The 18,833-nt window shown below is 41.8% G+C and overlaps 1 protein-coding gene across 2 annotated transcripts in view; it reads right to left on the reverse strand.

Annotated features, from left to right (window-relative positions):
- Window positions 1–18,833, reverse strand: part of AKT1 (v-akt murine thymoma viral oncogene homolog 1) — a 67,216-nt gene that overhangs the window by 11,555 nt on the left and 36,828 nt on the right. The window contains exons 3-10 of one of the 2 annotated variants that reach the window (XM_010138892.1): window positions 16,920–17,031; window positions 13,032–13,179; window positions 11,069–11,200; window positions 10,836–10,901; window positions 9,132–9,200; window positions 8,303–8,428; window positions 6,863–6,991; window positions 2,414–2,628 (exon numbers count right to left, since the gene is read on the reverse strand). In XM_010138892.1, coding sequence (XP_010137194.1) covers window positions 2,414–2,628; window positions 6,863–6,991; window positions 8,303–8,428; window positions 9,132–9,200; window positions 10,836–10,901; window positions 11,069–11,200; window positions 13,032–13,179; window positions 16,920–17,031 — 997 coding nt within the window. The remainder of the gene's footprint in view (window positions 1–2,413; window positions 2,629–6,862; window positions 6,992–8,302; window positions 8,429–9,131; window positions 9,201–10,835; window positions 10,902–11,068; window positions 11,201–13,031; window positions 13,180–16,919; window positions 17,032–18,833) is intronic. The other variant, XM_010138893.1, reaches the window with a different exon arrangement.

The following is an 18,833-nucleotide window of genomic DNA, read 5'->3' on the forward strand; positions in this document are numbered from 1 at the left end:
TTTGTTGTGTTTTGTGTGTTTGGGGGGGGTGGTTGAGGATTTTAGAGGAAGGGACAACATCTCTTGGTTTTTGGCTGTCTCCTTCATCCCACTCTGAAGGTCATCAGCAGTTACTAAATGCTGCCAATTCTGATGTTTCCCCCCCAAGACAACCTTAGTGACACCACCTTCTGTCCACCACTGGGCTTTGTGGAGGAGGTGACGTCAGCTGAATTACACAGTGCTTCCCCAAATCATTATCAACAGGTTAACGTCAACCAGACTACCATACATTGTTTAACTTCTTACTGAATGTATTTTCGTAGTTATCTGGATGGTTTTATTCAATATGACTCCATGAACACACTATGAGTCAACCCCTAAGTAGGCCAAGTGTCCACTAGTCACACAGACCACACAGTAAAGAGAACTTATCTAAAACTACAGGGCCAGGACTCAGGGCTTCTACCCCTAGTGCTTCGAACTCGGTTGTCCATACTGCCTGGATCGCCCTGAAGAGCATGGGATTTGCAGAATCACAACTTTAGTTAAAAAGCTGGTGATTGGTGAGAAACCAGTTTTTAAGAATGGTCCATGATCCAAAAACCTTGGGAAGCACCAGTGTAACTAGCAACCTGTGGGCACGTGTACAGACTTGTCTGGTCTGTAGTTATTTCCATCAGCAGCATGAAAATCATCTGTCCAACAGATCAGAGCAACTTTGCTTCCAAGCCTGTAGAAGATACATGTGAAGTGGCTATTTGTATAAAATGAGCATATTGTGGAGTAATTATTGGCATTGGGAAGACCTTGTAATTAGAAACAAGTGGGTGTTCTTTGTTTGTAAACAAATCGCATTTTGGTTCATCAGAGATGCTCCTTTAAGAACAAATTACAGCAGATGCTGCTTGTGTTTCCAGTGATTGAAAGGCCCCACCTGAATAAGCTACAAAAGGGTCACCACTGTATTTAACCCAGTGCTTCCCTGGGCAGGAATCCTGTTGGCAGGGGGTGCAACCACGCTCGCAGAGCACAGTGCCTGGGGGTCTGCTAATCAAAGACACAGCCTTCTCCTGGAGGTCCCCTTGCAGGCGCCGGGTTCAGGAGGGGTGTGCAGCTGTTGCCACCTAGTACAAGGCTGGTCACGTTCCCGACTACAACTGTTCGCGTTCTCCACGTCACCATGAAGTTGAATCCTCTCATAGTACAAATTGCAGATTTGCATTACAAGACCTCTCAACAGGATCTTCCATCAAAAGTAGTGATGGAAATAGCCTACAGTGATGACAAAAATCCTTGCTACAACTATCCATATGATAGCAAAACCCATTTTCTTGCTGTGTGCACACACTCAGACTAAACAAACATCAGAAAGCAAACCGCAATACTCTGCTTTGCACCTCACATGAAAGATTTCCTATTTTGGGCCCATTTACTGTGGAAGCTTCAGGACAGGAGATCAGGGGCAGAGTCACAATATTATTTGTTTTAATAATGTCTGGGCTGACAAGATGGCAGGATTTTAAACTGATGTTTATCTTTGTGCGAAGGTCAACATCCTTTTTGGATCTTGTTCTATTTTCTGTTCGTCAGCCATTAAGGGCTTGGGAGGTTTTGTTTTCATTTCTTCTTTTTTTAAAATCAAGGGTTACTTTTAAAATAATACAGCATAGCAAAAACAAAACAAAAAACCCAACCAAAACAGCAAAACCAAAAAACCAAAGAGAAAACAGGAAAAATAGATACCAATTCCACTACAAGCGTCGCACAACCACCACCACCTACTGCCCAAAGCAGGAGGCTCTGTCACTGGGATAGATTTAAACAAAAATTCAGAAAACAGACAGCAGCCTGAACTGGGACAGAAGGTGAAAGCATTCAGCGTAGAGCAGCTTATAACCCACCGCAGTCATTGGATTCGTTATGGCCAAAGGCAGGGCTAACTTGCCTTGTCCCAGACTACTGTTCTGCATCAGTGGCATCCATCGTATTGTGAAGTTCAGCCTTCTGATCACCAAAGCTGCTTCACGCTGCTATACACTGCTATGTATCAGCTCGCATCAAAAGTTCAAACAAAAATGAGTGGGTCCACTTGCTGCATCTTGGTGGATGATTATTTTGAATGGATTAGAAACAAAACTACAATTTGTCTGAAATACCTTCCTCAACTTTAAATAAAGAAATATGGCTGGCCCATGTGCATGCAATAGCCCTTTGTGCAGTACCTTTTCCAGTGATGGCGACATGGGCATTTCATACGGCAACACAGAAACAATCTCTTGTAAGTCACCTGTCTTGACGATAGTTCCCTTTCATAGACACGTCTTTACATAGCACAATTATTAACTTCTTTGTGAAGCCTTTAACAGACTTTTTTTCAGTACTTCTGAGGGCACAAGTGCTTAAAAGTGCAACTATTCAGCAAGAGTCTCACCTTTGCTTAGGATCTTTCTTCAGCAAACCTGACAAGAGAGATTTTGCTTCCGGTGACAAAGTGCGTGGAAATCTAATCTCCTCCATAAGGATGAGTTCAAAGAGTTTTTCGTGGTCCTGATTGTAGAAAGGGAGACGGCCACACATCATCTCATACATCACAACTCCTAAACCCCACCAGTCCACTGCACGACCATAGTCATTATCTTCCAGCACCTGCAGAAAAGTAAAAAGAAAAAAAAAAAGGCTTTAAAAGGCATTCCCAAACCAGGCATGAACACAGAACTTGAGAGGCAAAATTTACCCCAGCAAGTTCATCTTTTCACACATCACAGCCAAATCTACCAGCGGAGTATTTGCAGAAGGTCCATTTGAAAAGAACTGGCATCCACATTCACTACCTTAGGCAAGCAGAAGAGGGGAAAGAAAGCAGCGTGTACATTACAGTAGCTTCCTCCCATCTACCCTCATTTTATGATCATGACAAGCACAAGCAAGTCTGAAAGTCCAAAGGCTGAGAACTGTTCTCACGTTACAGAGCCAGCTGTTAAATTCCCACTTATTCATCACAAACTCTTCCCAAATGGGATCCAATTTTACAGAAAAGCCCCAAACAACAAGGAGCCAACACGGGGAGAAAAGACAGTCAACCTTACTTCACAAGTGACAATCCAAACATCTCCACCATCTTCCTACCAACCTGCACCCCCCAAAGGGTGGCTCTGCACATCCTGAAAGACCACCCACAAACACTAAATGACTGATCTACATTAAACACCAAGAGCCAGAATGCCACTCCTAACATTTGACCGGCTGTAAGGCCATAAAACAGCAGCCAAATTATCTGGAAATGTTTCCCCTCCTCCCTTCTGCCCCCATCCAAAGGTACTTGCTTTACTAGCTCTAACATTGCTGCCTCCGCTTAGAGGGATGCAAACCCAGGAACTGCCAGTGAGGTGGACTTCTGCCAGGTCTCACAGTGGAAGAAGTTCAGCACAGTTCATTTTTCCCTTCCTCTGGGAACTTCTACCTAACAAAGCCCTGTCTGGTGCAGGGACTCAGGATCCCAGCAGTGCCCTCCGTCTCTCCTGCTTGCTCCAGAGAAGCCCTGTCATAGTGCATTTCTGATCTTCTGCACTGAAGGCTGCTGAAGGGAGCAGGGAGTGTTTTGTGGCTTGTGGAGTGGATGTTATGAGGACTTCTCCAGACTTTGTGTCTCCTACACAGTTGTCTGTAGCTGATGCCAACAGTCTCATGTTCCAGACCCTGTCCTCAGGTTTTACTTGTCATCTTTAGTCTTTCCACAGGTCTAAGCTGAACTGCTTACTCTTGCTCCGAGCACAAACCATGACCACACCACCACCGTGTTTTCCTATTGCACAGTGGCTGAGTGAGCTTTACATTGCTACAATTCAGAATACTTTACACCCAAAATTAAAAGGGTGAGCAAGCCAAATAAAGTCAGTGCAAGTTTAACAGAAGCAGGGTCTGAACCTTTTACAAACCTTGATAAAGATTTTGACCACAAAAAAGAAGCACCCAGACACTACTACACATAACAACTGTTTGTGCTCTGCCTCTCTTTATTCACTAATCATTTCCCTTAATTATCTGAATGAGGGAAGGGGCCTGCAGTAAAAATCAAAAGGCTGCCAGGTATTAGATTACCCCACGTTGGTCTATTTACGGCATCCCCTGCCGTATGATTCACACCAAACGACAGCTGGCTGTGCAGCTGCCCCGTATATGTATACGGCCGACACAGCTGCCGGCCGGACAGGATTCCAGGAGCTGGCCCTGTCCTTGCCGAGGCATCGTGGCCCTTCAGCTCACAGGAGATATTGTGTGACAATGCAGTTAACGCTCTCTGAGTCACCTCGTTCCATAAGCGCTTCCTGTTCGCACTCCCCTACACTTGGGTTACCTAAAATAAAACAGTCACAGGGCCTCTGATTTTTAAACTGCTGCAAAAGATGCAATAGGAGAGATTGAAAGAAAAAGAAAACCACAAAGGCCTTTGTTGGGTATGTCTCAGGTGCTTTTGAAATGCAGCAAATACTTCACATGTTCCTTTAGTAAGCATATGAATACCCTGTATTAGAATCCAGATTACTAACTACAACTCTTTCCTTTACCTCCATTAATTCTAAACTGAGTATAAAATGCTTATTTCTTCAGAGTTCTTTATCATGATGAGAAGACACTCATATTAGCAACTGCCCAAAACAGAGCAACGGTGTTAGCATGAAACCATAACCAAAAAGGTATTGCACTCATCCATGATTTATTGCAACACACAGGATAGCTGGGGAGTAGTAAAGTAACCAGGTCATTTAACTTAAATTAAAGAATTGTCGTTTTCTAATGAGCAGTTCTAGACTGCTGTGAGATGGTATTTGAAGGGGAAGGCTGAACAGCTGTAAACATCACAGCCATCGAGGCATCTGACACATCAAAGTTGACATGGTTCAGTCACTGTCATCCATGCACGAGATTCCAGTATGAACCTAAAAACAACGATGTAACAACTGTAAAAACATGCTGCTATGCCGGGTTCAAGTTACAAATGCAGACAAGATCATCAAGATCATCGAGACCCCTGCTTTTAAGGATGTATGACCTTAAACACACAGAATATCGCTCGTGCACCATTTCCAGATTTTTTGCATACTATGGACCAGATGACAAAAGCCTCTAGAACTTAACACTCACCAACTCACAGACAGGATTTGCAAATACGGGAGAGAGCTGCGTTAATCAAAAGGATTTGTCCTTCAGGGTTTTGGATGTGCCAACTCATAATAAATATCAAAAAGAAAGCAATAGCAAATAATACATATATTAAAAAAAAAGAACCAAAAAAAATGCCTGCACAGGGAATCCCCACATTCTAATTTAGCAAAACCCAAAACAATAAATATTTTTAGTCTACTCAAAATCTTTGATGAGAAACTGAAGTTCAGCAATTGATTTTAAGTGGGAAGCTAAAATAAAAGCCATGTTTATGAATAATAAACACTCTGTAGTTCTGCTAATTACTCCCTGCATCAGTAAATCTCAAATTGTGGTGCACGGACCCCAATTTAGATTCACTGAAGACTTCTGGTGATCCATGGAGAGCTGGCAGCTATCATGAGACTGGCTCCACCTCCTTGCTGCAAGCTACTTCGACAGGTGCCCACGTTCTTCATTATTATGAAGAGACTGGAGGCCCTTGAAAGCAGCTGGGAGTTCAAAAAAAAAAACAAACAGCATGCTGCCTCTGCTATGAAAGCGGCGAGTGCAAAAGCGTTGATCAGCAAAGACATCAGCTCTCTGTAGATATATTCCTCCTCCCCTTTGGTTTTCCATACTTTGTACTTCTGCATACTTCAACTCAAGAAAGTTTTGTAATGCCCAAGTCTCCCACCTTGGAGAAAGGCTACTTCCTGGCTGTCAGTGATACACCATCTGCCAGCAGACCAAGACTTGCTTCTGCCTGTGCTCTATGCCAGATGAAAGTCTTACGCCACGGGTAGCGAAGCACGCACCGCAAGGCAACCAGCCCTTCTAGAGGCACACTGTGTTAGCTCAGGCGCGATGCCCTACTACTGCGAGTCTGCTTCCAGACAGCCCAGAGCGTGGGCAGAGAAAACTAGTGTCTGCCTGTGAAATACCACGTATACTTATATCCTCTATCGCACAATTTCACTTTTGATCTGCCCATAACTAACTCACAGCTACAACACCACCTGTGTTGCACAACTCTCCGAAGGATTATTTCCAAGATGGAAGTTGCAAGCACACATTTGCATTTTACATTAAAAAAACCACCCAAAAATTAGTACCAAAAAATCCCCAAAACAGACAGTTTGGGAACTGAGAGCCCCCGCTTGGATTTATTTCCTCTGAAACTAAAAAGTTCAAATTAACGTTGAGAAACACCTCATGCTCTTACAGTCACAAAACAGTCAGCACTTTTAATGCATACAATGCTAAATACTGCAGAAAAAAAGCCTGTGTCTGAAAACACATCACCTTATACTGTCTCCAGAGAGTGAAAGAATTGGACAATACTTTTCCTTCTGAAGCGAAGTCCTCTTAATAGCTTTCAAATAGACCAACATGTAGCAAACAAACTGCAGTACCAATCCATCACACAGTATTTGAAGTGATTTAAGAGAGTTCTTTTAAAATTAGATTTCTGACACAAGAAGCAAGCACTGGTCCAGTAAAATGTAAACTTTCCCTGAAGTGGAAGGAAAATACTACCCTGCCTGAAAATTATCTTGTATCATCATGCCAAAGATATGTCCCAGAACATGATGAATAAAAGATGCTCAGTATGTGTTGATACATACAGTAGCTACTCTATGAACATGGTACAGCACAGGAACTACTCTGTAGCACTACTGCTATCACGGATGGCATTTAAGAAGATAATTTAGAACAACAGCCAACATAAACACACCTCTGGTGCAAGATACTCTGGAGTGCCACAGAAAGTCTTCATTGTTGCTCCATCCTTGATGCCTTCTTTACATAGTCCAAAGTCTGTTATTTTTATGTGTCCATCTTTATCCAGCATAAGATTTTCCAACTGAGAAAAAAATCCAAAGGAAAGACATTATTACGTGTAACATAAACACTGCCCCTGAGCAAGTCAACGAGTGACACAGACTTCTGCAGATCGCTTTTCAACCTTGTTCTCATTGGGGTCAGAACCATAGTACCTGCCAAAGCACATAATGATGTAAATATACATTTATATCACTTTCCTTAGTTCTTTTTGGAATGTTAGGTAACTAATTTGCAGTCTTTGGGTAACTGATCATATATACAGAACGAATGAAGGATATAGGCATTGTATTTATGCTTCTACAATATTATCACCAATAGAACACAGGTTCTTTTAAAAATACATTAAGTATTTCCCTTCACACAACTTCATCCCGGCTTTTACTCTAAAGGATTTTATGAACTATTCTGCACCAGTAAAGGATAGCAACTGAAATGCAAGGCAAAGGAACCACTTTCAAAGAGACCCTTTACATGAGAATAATTTTTCCTATTTACTCAGCACACAGTATTCATCCTAGCTTGTGTCACTAATTTCTGAGAAAGGTATCAAGACTTCAGAACAGTTTCCACTGTATACGAAATACAGTACACTGTCAAAGGAATTGAGGTGATATGGAAGACAAAATCCCAGCAGGAAACCCAAAATGACTTTGATGTAGCCTGAAAACATTACACAGCATATTTCATTTTAGGTTGCTCTTAAATGAGCTACCAGTATCCCCTCATCACCTCCTGAAAACACTTCTCAGGGAAAAAATAATGCTGCTGTCGCATTTTCCTCAAGAATTTCCCAAGTTCATTTGCCCCATGATTTCTTGTTTGGTTGGTTTTGTTTCTTTCCCTTCAGTGCTCACCAAACAAATAATCAATCCAATTTTCTAACTGCAAGCAGGTACGATGTGGTGAGGAAGCACGCAGGTGGCTGCACAGCTCGTGGTGAGGAAGCACAACATTCACACAGGATAAATTTGCATCTATCCGATAAGATCTGGGATGAAGAGCCCAGGATTACGTTCCACCACGCAGAAAAGTCAGCAAGGTTTCTCTCAGAACATAAACAGGCAAGTGAAAATGCAACCCAAGTAGCTCAGTACCCCTTCATATTCTCTGAAACACTGCCAGGGTCCTGATAAATGTATTATTCAACCTCTTAGACTATAAAAGTGTTTAGACATCCTGTAAAGTCAAGTTCAACAGCTGCAATAACTGTATGTTAAAGTTCAGTCAGGAAAGGCTTTCTTATATTCAGGCTCATTTGCTTTTGTCATTGTAAAAAACAAAAACCAACATTCCAAACACCAAAAGACTACAAAATTATTTTTCTGTTTACCTTCAAATCTCTGTAAACCACATTCTTCTCTGAATGCAGGTAATCCAGCGCTGAAACAATCTCAGCTCCATAAAACCGAGCCCGGTCTTCAGAAAACACACGCTCTCTTGACAGATGGAAAAACAGCTACAAGAACAATAATTTGTTACCTTTAGCTTGCACGTTTCTGAGTTATGCTTTGCACTTTGCAGGCCATCCTGCTAGGAATGCAATATTACTTAAGAGAAAACCCCTTCCCATCCTTCCCCAGCTGGGTTCCCAAAAGTGTTTAATTTACTGTGCTTTTTGACAAGTGGACAATTCTATCACAACCAGTTTGTGTGCTACACATTCCTGTACATACAGGAAATTATAAAACCTCATTTTGATTGAGCTACAATTACATATTAACACTATAGCTTAATGCATGATTTAGAGACACATCAATAACCACCTTTTCCTTCTTGAGTGCCTAACAGTAGTTCGGTTTTTCTAGTTCTCCAAAGTCACACGAGCTCACGATATTCACTAGAAAGCGTTAAAAGTTGTCTGAATATAGCACCTAGAAAGCAACCTTGCCTTCTTGAATTACTAAATGTCAGATTGCACTATGTTGCTGTCATGTAAAATACAAACCTACATCCAAACCCTCTATTCTCTAAAAATGGAGTTAGAGAAAATTAAGAGTCTTAGCTCTTAATATCAGTTAAACCTGCAAATGGCTCTGTTTAACTGGGACAACTTGGATTAGTAAGAATTGCACACATGGGCCTTAGCTAAATAATGTCAAGCAAAATCAGAGTAACACAGGAAAATCCTCAAGTATTAAACATTATTACATTTTGCTTACCTCCCCTCCATTAGCATACTCCATAACAAAACACAGGCGATCATGTGTCTGAAATGAATACTTTAAAGCCTGAAACAGATTTAAACCAGAACTTAGAAGACAGATCACACTGACAGGTATAAAAGCATTTTTAATAGACAGACATAAATTTTTCTGTTTTAATGAACTTTCTGTCCTTGGTTCTTATATAATACTTCCACTTCGCTGTTGTAGCTGAGGACTGATCCACTGCTAACTTATTTCATTAAATAAATTTAATAAAACATTAAAACAACCCCTTGCAGAAGCTATCAGTAACACCTATAATGCTGTGAAACAAAGTTCTGGCCCATTAACAGTGATACAAAACGTGCCAGCAGTGGGTCTGAAGCTTCCTCCTCAGGCTGCAAGCTCCCCAGTTTCAGCTCACAGACAAGCAGCCACAACCAAACCCCAGAGCACAAGGTTTTACCACACTGGCTACAAGCCCTCTTACACGAAACACACACATATTTACACACACTAGCCCCCGGTCTCTGCCCTGCTGCCTGCAACCGCTCCCCGTTGACAGCCTGCCAGAGGATGCAGCAATGCTGTCAATATCAATTTGTGAGCAAATTCACAGACTGGCTGAAGGGTGTCATGGAGCATCACAAGGTGCCTTTGTACAGTCCTGCCACATGTATTCCTGTGGCAAGAGTAACATCAACTTGCCTGCCACAGTCTTAAGTTTTTTGGTCATAACTGAGTCTCGGAGCTGACTTCTCAGGACAGCCCTTGTTTTGGTATTTGGGTTTATGAAAGCATTAAACAGAAAATCCCATGTATGATATCATCGTCTTCACTACTAGGGGTGGTCTTTTTAAACCAGTCATATTTTTGCAGAGAAAGGGAGGGTTGGGTTCTAGACATGTCAACAAACATTTACTGATTATACTCAATAGAGCCAATATTTACTTCCAGAGGCCACGCTTAACACTAAATTCCAGCTAAGCCCTTGCGTACCTGGACAAAGGAAACAACCAGGATCCTAAACAGGGCTTAAGCAGTTAGAAACAGTTCAGAGCCAACTTGTAATAAATAATAGAAACAAAATCTTGAGATGGAACTTAGGTATCTGAACTCAACCCAGAAAGAGTGCTGGCCCTGGAGGTCTAAACTGAGAATATGGTTTGATTTTACAGCTAAACCAATTAAAAAGAAAAGCAGCGGATAAAGTGCAGTCCTGCTCTTCCCTGTCCCTTCCCACATGCTCCCACCACAATCCTTTGGCCAGAATCACCAGCGCTCTGATTCCATAGCGCGTTGCTTCTGGGAACTTAAATAAACAACCAAGAAATGCAAAATTAAAGGGTTTTCTCCCCCACTGTATCTTCTTGAACTTGTTTGTTCACAAGATCAGGTCATCCTGATCTCTACTACAAAGAGAAGACCAAGCATTTGGAGGACAAGGAAAGCAGATAACTTCTCTGAGAGACAGCAAGTCATGAAATGGGTGAGCCATAAAGTCAAACCACACCCTGAAACACAAGCGGTACTACTGAGGACCTGCTTTGCAAGAACCAGAAGGCTTAAAAAAGCATTTTAATTTGTGCTTCCCAAAAATGGAAGGGTACAAAAATACACAGCCACTCTGAACATAGATCTCAGATGAATTATATAAATAACAAAAAAAAGCCTTAGTGTCACACAGTTGTTATGCTCAGCAGTGGGAAAAATGCTTACTGTTAAGAATGGATGCCGTGAGTTCTGTAAAACACGGTTTTCTGTCAGCGTGTGCGCTACTTCATCCTGAAACACAAGCAAAAGGATATCAGCGAGCTCGTTCCCCAGATGAAGGGTCCATTTCAAACACTAATGGAGCGATTGTTTACAGGGACTCACGAGAACCCGGGATGTGACTTTCCCAAAGGCTGTATCAAGGCTAAACCACATTCCCAAGTCTTCCATCTACTCACCTTTGCTACAATAACTTCCTTCTTCAGAATTTTCATGGCATAATACCGTCCCGTTGCTTTTTCTTTAACTAAAATGACCTTTCCAAAAGTGCCTTTTCCCAGTAGTTTAAGGTATTCAAACTCATTCATGGTCTGTTAACAATACAGATAAAAAAGAGAACTGAATTACATGAATTAACATCAAGTATATCATTGTCAGACTCATTTCTCATTCATGTGAGAATACACGGCATTTGTTGCATATGTGGGGCTTTGTAATTCTTTTGGGTAGTAGAATTCAGGAGCAGAAATGATTTTCCATAAAAATGAATGAGTGCACTCCCAAAGGCAATCAATCAAACTATTTAGGGGAAACCATAAGCTTCCGATTAACAGGACAGTCTTTCACGTGACTCAACATTCAACTGTTCAGATACCACTCAACATGTTATTATTAACCCATAGACATTCTGACCACTTTGTCAGTGCAGACACTCACTAAAGGGCACATGTTGCTCTGATTCCAAGAATTAAATCCGTAACTTCCTTCTGATGTTACCCACTTCTCCAGAGGACCCACTTTTTTGTGCTTTACTGAACAGCACCAAAACCTTCAGACAAAACAAGTACCTCACAGACCAGCTATTCACTCTTTTTTTGCCATTAGGAAAAACGTTGGAGAAAAATCAGAATCTGTTGCAGGCTGAGGATAGCCTGTACTGTCATTTCCATGACCATTGTCAATATGGCAACAGTAAAACTTACACAGCCAAAGGCTACTGCAGCCTCAGTTAGGGAAGAATTTTAAGATCTTCCCAAAAGCAAAATGCCTCCATATTCTTCCCTAGAACGGGTTGAGGAGGCTTTCTGCTAATTGTTCAATACAGCTGATGCCAGGACCCCAATATCCATTTTGGTTATCTTCACTAACATGCCCAGAGAGAGTTTGGGCATGTTAGTGAAGATAAGATGCATATCTGAAGAACATATATGTTTGAGGAATTAGGAGGTTCTTGCGTTTCTATGAAGAGCTGCTCAGCAAGAGCAGTATCTGTCCAGTCAAGGACACAAAAGCCTGATGACAGCTCCAATTCAGAGGAACGTGTAGAGTAGACACCCACATAGTCTAAAACCACTGACATGACACAAGGTGGCACACATACAAAGGGCTAACACTGGTGGATGGCTCTCCTTTTTCTTTAAAAACTTCATCGGCTTTCCCAAAACTGAAACAAACTTAACATTCATAAGTAGGGATGGCAATGGTGAGATACAGACACAAAAAGCACCTTGGTACAATCCACAGACACAGCATTCACATGAGAGAAGATTTTATCCATTCCTTCTTACAAGAGCAGGTGGGAATACTTTGAAAAATGGAATCTGAACAGGAGACCACAAGGGGATAAAAAGAAGTGAAGGGAAGTTGAAGACAGATACCTAACAGGGCTTCACGGGGCAAAGATCTTTTCTGACATGTACCCCTTTCACGGAAGGCTGTTGCTGAGCTGGCCCTGTGCCTCCAGACACTGTTGTGCCTGATGCAAAAACCCGGGCTCTAGAACTCTATGGACAGACACCGCAGCGGCTGTCTGGGAGTTAGCCTAAACCCTTAATCTGGAGCAATTAAATCCACTGGACCCACCCTAAATCCTGCAAATCCACTGGAATGTCTTTGCATCAGCCTGCAAAGTGTTTACACAGTCACATGGTGCAGCAGGAGCTGTGATTTGAGGCTCTGTACCACAGGAAAACAGGCAAACCAAATCCAGACCTGAGCTGGCCTTAAAAGCCATCCAGTAAGGACATCTGAACTCAGAACTCTGGTGGACCCAGACAGGCTTTGCCAGGTACCTGCTCAGCTGAGACAATTGTTTCCTCCAGAAGCTGCACCTGTAACTACGTAATTGTTATGGGAATAGATGTGTCTTGATGGCTACTTCTTGACCGAAAAAATACTGTTACTCCTGCTACGTTCACTTACCACTTTGTGTTTTGGCTTTGTCATAGAAACTTCCATTTCTTCAGCACCTGAATTATCACTGGGAGAGCCAGATCTAAAATCCATCATCTCTTCCTCTTGTTTCTTGAGGCTGTCTGCTACTGTTTGGATAGCTTTTGTCCATTCTTCCCTGGCAAAATATAAACAAAGAGATTTGTTACTTGTGACTTTAGAGGAATACACAGCGGCTAACGCTCTCTGAGAAATCAATGCAACATACACAGTAAAAATGCATATTTAAGAGCACTTTTAACATATATCTTTATTAATTGCACTAGAAACAAGAGACAACTGAATTCCTCCCAGTCTGGATACAATAGAAGGCTCTTCAGACAACAGCATTTCTAATAAGCATTCAGTCAGCAGCTCAAGATATGACCTGGTGATACAGAGATTTACATAACAAAACCAGACTTGCCAAAACCAAAAAGCAAAAGGCTCCCACGCAGCACAAAGCAATTAAACACAGCTTCTCCATTCCTGTGATACACTGGAACACACATATCCAACTGCTGGGGGCACTATGCCACCTCTTTGCACGCATACCCCGAATTTTAATGGCAAGGGATGTTCTAGAAGAAGGTATTAAAACCCTGGATACTTAATTTATTCCTCTGTTGTAAAGATGACAGCAGAAGTACAGCAATTGCTGTCTAAATTTTAGCAGAATGACAACAAAAGCGGCGACATTTTATCTTAGGCCCAGGTCTTGGTTACAATAAAGTTTCCACAGCCGTTTCAGCAATAGGTGCTCTAATACTGATCCCTTTGACTCCCACGGAGACCACTCCCACTCCAGTGTCCTTTGGGAAATTTCACACCTTTGGAAACTACTGAAGTGAAAGGTCTTGGCCTTCAATTCACTGCGAATTTATTGAACATAAAGCATGCAACTCGTAAGGGCTTACAGAGTTTTGGGACAGGCTTTAAGGCGTACGGGAGCTGAAGAGATGGTCAGTGGGCTCTGTGAATTTACCGTGTTTTACTGTCTCTTCTATCTGTAGAGAACACAGCGGTTAGCTGATAACCGGAATGATTCTTGAGGTCCTGGCACCAGCTGTATTGAACAATTAGCAGTAAGTCTTCTCAGCCAGCTCCATGGAAGAACACAGAGGCATTTTACTCTTGTGAGCATCTTAAATTTTTTCCCCAAGCAAGGCTGCAGTAGCCTTTGGCTGTGTGACTACAGGTCACCCAAGCAAGCGGTGGAGTCCCCATCCCTGGAGAATTAAAGCACCATACAGGTGTGATGCTTAGGTACATGGCTTGGTGGTGACCTGGCAGTGCTGAGTTAATGGTTGGACTTGATGATCTTTAAGATCTCTTGGTCTCTTCCAACCAAAACGATTCTGTGATTCTTCTGGGCACTGGCTAAGCCTAAGCTTAGGGTAGCAAGTAGTTTCAATTAAAATTAGATTTAGTATCCCAATGAACTGTAACACAAAATCTTTGTGAACCACAAGCGGTTCATAAAACTCAAAATGTTTTGATCATCCTCTGGAAGGCTGAATATTTCAATTCCCATATGACACCTATCTGTCATTTGTAAAACTGTGTTTCTTTGTCCAACGCTGTGAAATGGCAAGTAAGATAGGGATTTCTAATGCTACACAAGAATCATCATCACCATCATCACCATCACCATGGCTTGGCTTCACAAACAAAGATTTGGGAAGGGTTTTCCCCACGCTTACTGCCACTTGCAAATGTGAGTGCACTCTTGGGGCCTGCGTGGTGGATTTTTTAGGTGAGGCGCAGCATGCGCGGAACTGGCCCCACCCTTTACACCTGAGGTTCATCTGCCAGGGCCTAGCGAGCTTGGACGGTGACAGCGAAGTCCTCAGGTCATAGGTTTGGTTAGAGATGGATGCCTTACAAGGCTAAACGAGCTCCATCTGCCCGGGTTTGGAGTCAGAGCTACTGAGCCCATCCTGCCCGTGGACACACTTGTCTGACCCTTCAGTTGAGACCTGTCTGGCTTGGGAGACCCCACCGGAGGCACATGCCACCACCAGCACAGCTCTCACCCTCACAAGGGCACACAAGCTCCTTCCCCACAACAACGGGGTGCCCATGAAAAGAGTCTCCCAAGTACATCCCAGGTAAAATACTTTGCTGCTATGGCAGGAACAGAAGTAGCCAGTGCTAAGCAACTCTGTGCACAATCTGTGGTTAAGTCACACCATCCTATAATCAATGTCGTATTTTTCACTGCTTCTGTGAAATTAATAAAAAAAAAAATCATATCTGAACACGTGTATTTCAGTTTGTGATGGATGCAATAGGCAGATCTTTCCCCAGAAGCAAAGACCATGGGAAAAAGTACCCAACATAAGATTCTAATAAAAACTGCACCAAATACACCTAAGATCTTCCTGCCCCATGCATTTTTTGTTTTGGATTTTGTCTGAGCATGCACTATCAAGCTCTGTCTGGGGAAGCAAGCTAATGTTAAACATTCTGAACATTCTCCCTATACTCCCATCACAGAGACATCCCTTCATTTACTAGTCATTTTTCATATCCAGAACACAGTTACAAAAGAAACATTTTCTTCTGCACTTTTATCTTTCCCTCTTTCTCAAAAACCTATATTTGTTTTAAAGGCACAGAGAAAGCTAAAGGCACATCTACCTTCCCACATCTTTTAAGATTTGTTACTGACTTTGTGAGATCCTGGGTCTCCTGAAGTAAGCATCTTTGATTTCTAGGAGACCAGAATTTCACCCTCAGCTTTTCTGTCTCAAGTGTACACAACAGAGGTGACTAACACTCCGAGCCCTGAAGTGTCACAAAGCTGACTTAATTGGCTAGGAGGGAACAAAACAAGACTGAAACACAATCTTCCCCCAAGTGGAAACTGTTATTCACTCCCTTTAGGGTCACTGACCACAAAGCTACTAAAAGAAACAAGGACTTGTTTCTTTTTCCTTGCTTTTAATTTGATTTTACTTTCTTCTGATCATTGTAATAGAATCAAAAGCAATAAAGAGGAACATTCTCTAAATCACTGTACGCAAAGGCTATGAAAAAGAAAAGCAAAGAATATTAGTAGAATTTGCTGATCTTAAAAATAAACACGTGCCAGAATCATGTCTAGGGAGGACAACAGTTTTAAAATACCCCTTCCCTTAGGGCAATGGTACTGGAATAATTTAAGTTCAGTTCCTGAAGAGCAAGTAAATATTTAAATAGTCTGTAGTTGTAGAATAGCTGTGCTGGAAAACTGTTGTCTCAGGAGGTAAGAGATCAATTCTCCAATGATGAGAGCACAGGATGCATGCTCTTAGCTTTGTTCCCTAACAGCTGAAACAGAAATCTGCACCTGCAGCAGATAACTATCACTTTTATTATCTAATTTGCATAAAACATTAGCAATCAGCAATGATACAACTAACTTTTTTCCTTTAAAAACACGGTGTCTAAAACGACTTTAAAAGGTCAGTGTTTTGATACAACTCAGCTTTGCCTGAATCTCTGCTTCACTTGTGCTCATCCTTCCAGAAACTCCCAGGTCAGAAACCTTTCATTTCACATACCACAACATTTCCAGTGAGAAATGAACCCTGTTTCCAGAAATAACTACCTGTGTGCTGCCACACACCTGCACCTGTCCGTTCCGGATACCCAACCTAGCAACACTTCATCTGCAAATATGACTCAAAATCCACTCTCTGAAACCCCCTTTCATGTACCTTTTATACTGGAACACGCGCTGAAACCGAGGCACTCAGAAATTATTTGCAGCTTTTCGGTCTAGATGTACATCATCTGACAAATAAGAGCTTCAGCAAAGGACTCGCTATTAATGCTGAACACTTGCATCTGCTTTTGCAAGTAGTTTATGTATTAAATATGAATGAAACATACCGCTCCTCTGGAGTCTCCACATGAAATGTTCTTTCAATTACTGTGGTCCACTGGAGGCATCTAATGATAAATGTGTTTGGTTTAGGTCGTTCTGTCTTCATCAGCTGGCACTCTACCACAACCAAGGAAGAAAGAGTCATGGTACATAAGCGGGTTTAAATAATCATTTGTCTTTATTCTTATCTAGCAAACTGTTGCAATTAATCAGCCACAGAAATCTCTGTAAGTACTTCTTTAGGAGACTTGAGACACAATTTACTGTGTTGATGAAACCAATAAATAGCTTGAGAGATAGTTATCTAAGCAGCACTGAAATCAAATTCGGCTTAGAAAGGCTCCCCACTTGGTCTGCCCATAGAAGCAAGTAGAACTGTGATGTGATGGCACAGAAGCCATTTGGACTCAGGTCCTACACTCCAAAGGTCATCCAAAGCAGAGCACACGGACAAAGTCAGCTGATAATGCAGCAATTACATCCACTGAAACTAAAGCCAAGCCCCCACATTCCCTTCCTTTGACTTTCCCAACATAAAGCCCTGTCCTTGGCTTTCAAGGAGTTACTAGAGAGTGCGTTTGGTCATTTAACAGTGACTTGACGAAGATTAGACTCAGCATTTCCAGCCCTCAGACACTAGAGGGAACATCAAACTGCAGAGGCACCCCCAGAGAAGACCCTCTGAAACGCCTTCAGGACAGCTGTTGGATGCTGTACGGACACGCAGCTAACAGCTTGCATCGTCGCCAGTATTTAAGCACAACCTAAACCGGCTACAGAAGTACAGCTAAGTGCAAAAACATCACTTCCTTCATAAAAATGCTCTTGCGAGCTGAGCTTTTCTGTTTGTTTTTTTGTTGTTTTTTCTTTTTTTAAAAAAATCACACCTACTAAGCTTCACAGGATGTTACAAGTGTTTACCCTTCAACACCTGGGACTGAAAAGGCACCTGATTAAGGGTACACTAGCTATACTACAAGAGCGGATCTGAAAAAATAAAAGAAAACCAATGAAATAAAACCAGAAGCCAAACCACCACATTTTCCACATTTATATTAAAAGATCTGATGCTAATTAAACAGCCCCTGTTAAAGGAAAGTCCAATTAAGAAACCAAGGGCGGGTGTGGGGAGGGGAGGGGGAACAAAACAACAAACGACCAAAAAAACCCAAACAAAAGAGATATAATTGAAGGGTTTTGTCTTACATTAGACTCTTTTCCTTTCAGTTCATGAAACCACAAGCTTGCTATTATTTGCTCTTCAGGTTCTAAATCAATTTCCAAGTAAATAAAAAGGCACTATGAAGACAAGAGGAAATTTTTGCTTACTGCTACAGCTATGAACATCCTCCACCATCAGCAATGTGCAAGTCGAGTTCAGAATCCAGCCAGAATAACAGCGCATGTTACTAAGGCTACATTGGCATCATTAGGTTAATTTTATTATTGTGAAAATTTAGAATGCTCAGTTTAAAATTCAAGGTCTTAATTAGCACCAAGATAAAATATTTACCGCCAGTATTTTTGGGCGCCGTATTTTTGGCAATGCATTTCATGGCTCATTTGCTACTGGAATTATAAGCTTTTCAATGAGTAACTTTGCATTTTTCATGACAAGAAAATCTAATTTTTCTTTAATAGCATGCTGAGGTTATACTGCATCCTACTAAAGCACTGCAATTAGATAAGAGAAAGTTTATTAATGAGTCATGAAAAGGTTTTAGTGTGATAAACGGCACTCCTTCATTCACCGAGATTAAAGATCTTCCACATAGCGATGTAGCCGTGCCTGCACGCCATAGTTAGCCTTCCAGCTACCTCCATCCTCTTTTGCAAAATAGCAATAAAAGCTGAACAGAATTTCATGAGCTGTTGCAGTCCAATTCTGATAAATTCAGCTCAAAACGTCTCATTCCTGC

The sequence above is a fragment of the Buceros rhinoceros genome, unplaced genomic scaffold (genome assembly GCF_000710305.1).
Source record: "Buceros rhinoceros silvestris isolate BGI_N320 unplaced genomic scaffold, ASM71030v1 scaffold11646, whole genome shotgun sequence".
NCBI classification, from domain to species: domain Eukaryota; kingdom Metazoa; phylum Chordata; class Aves; order Bucerotiformes; family Bucerotidae; genus Buceros; species Buceros rhinoceros.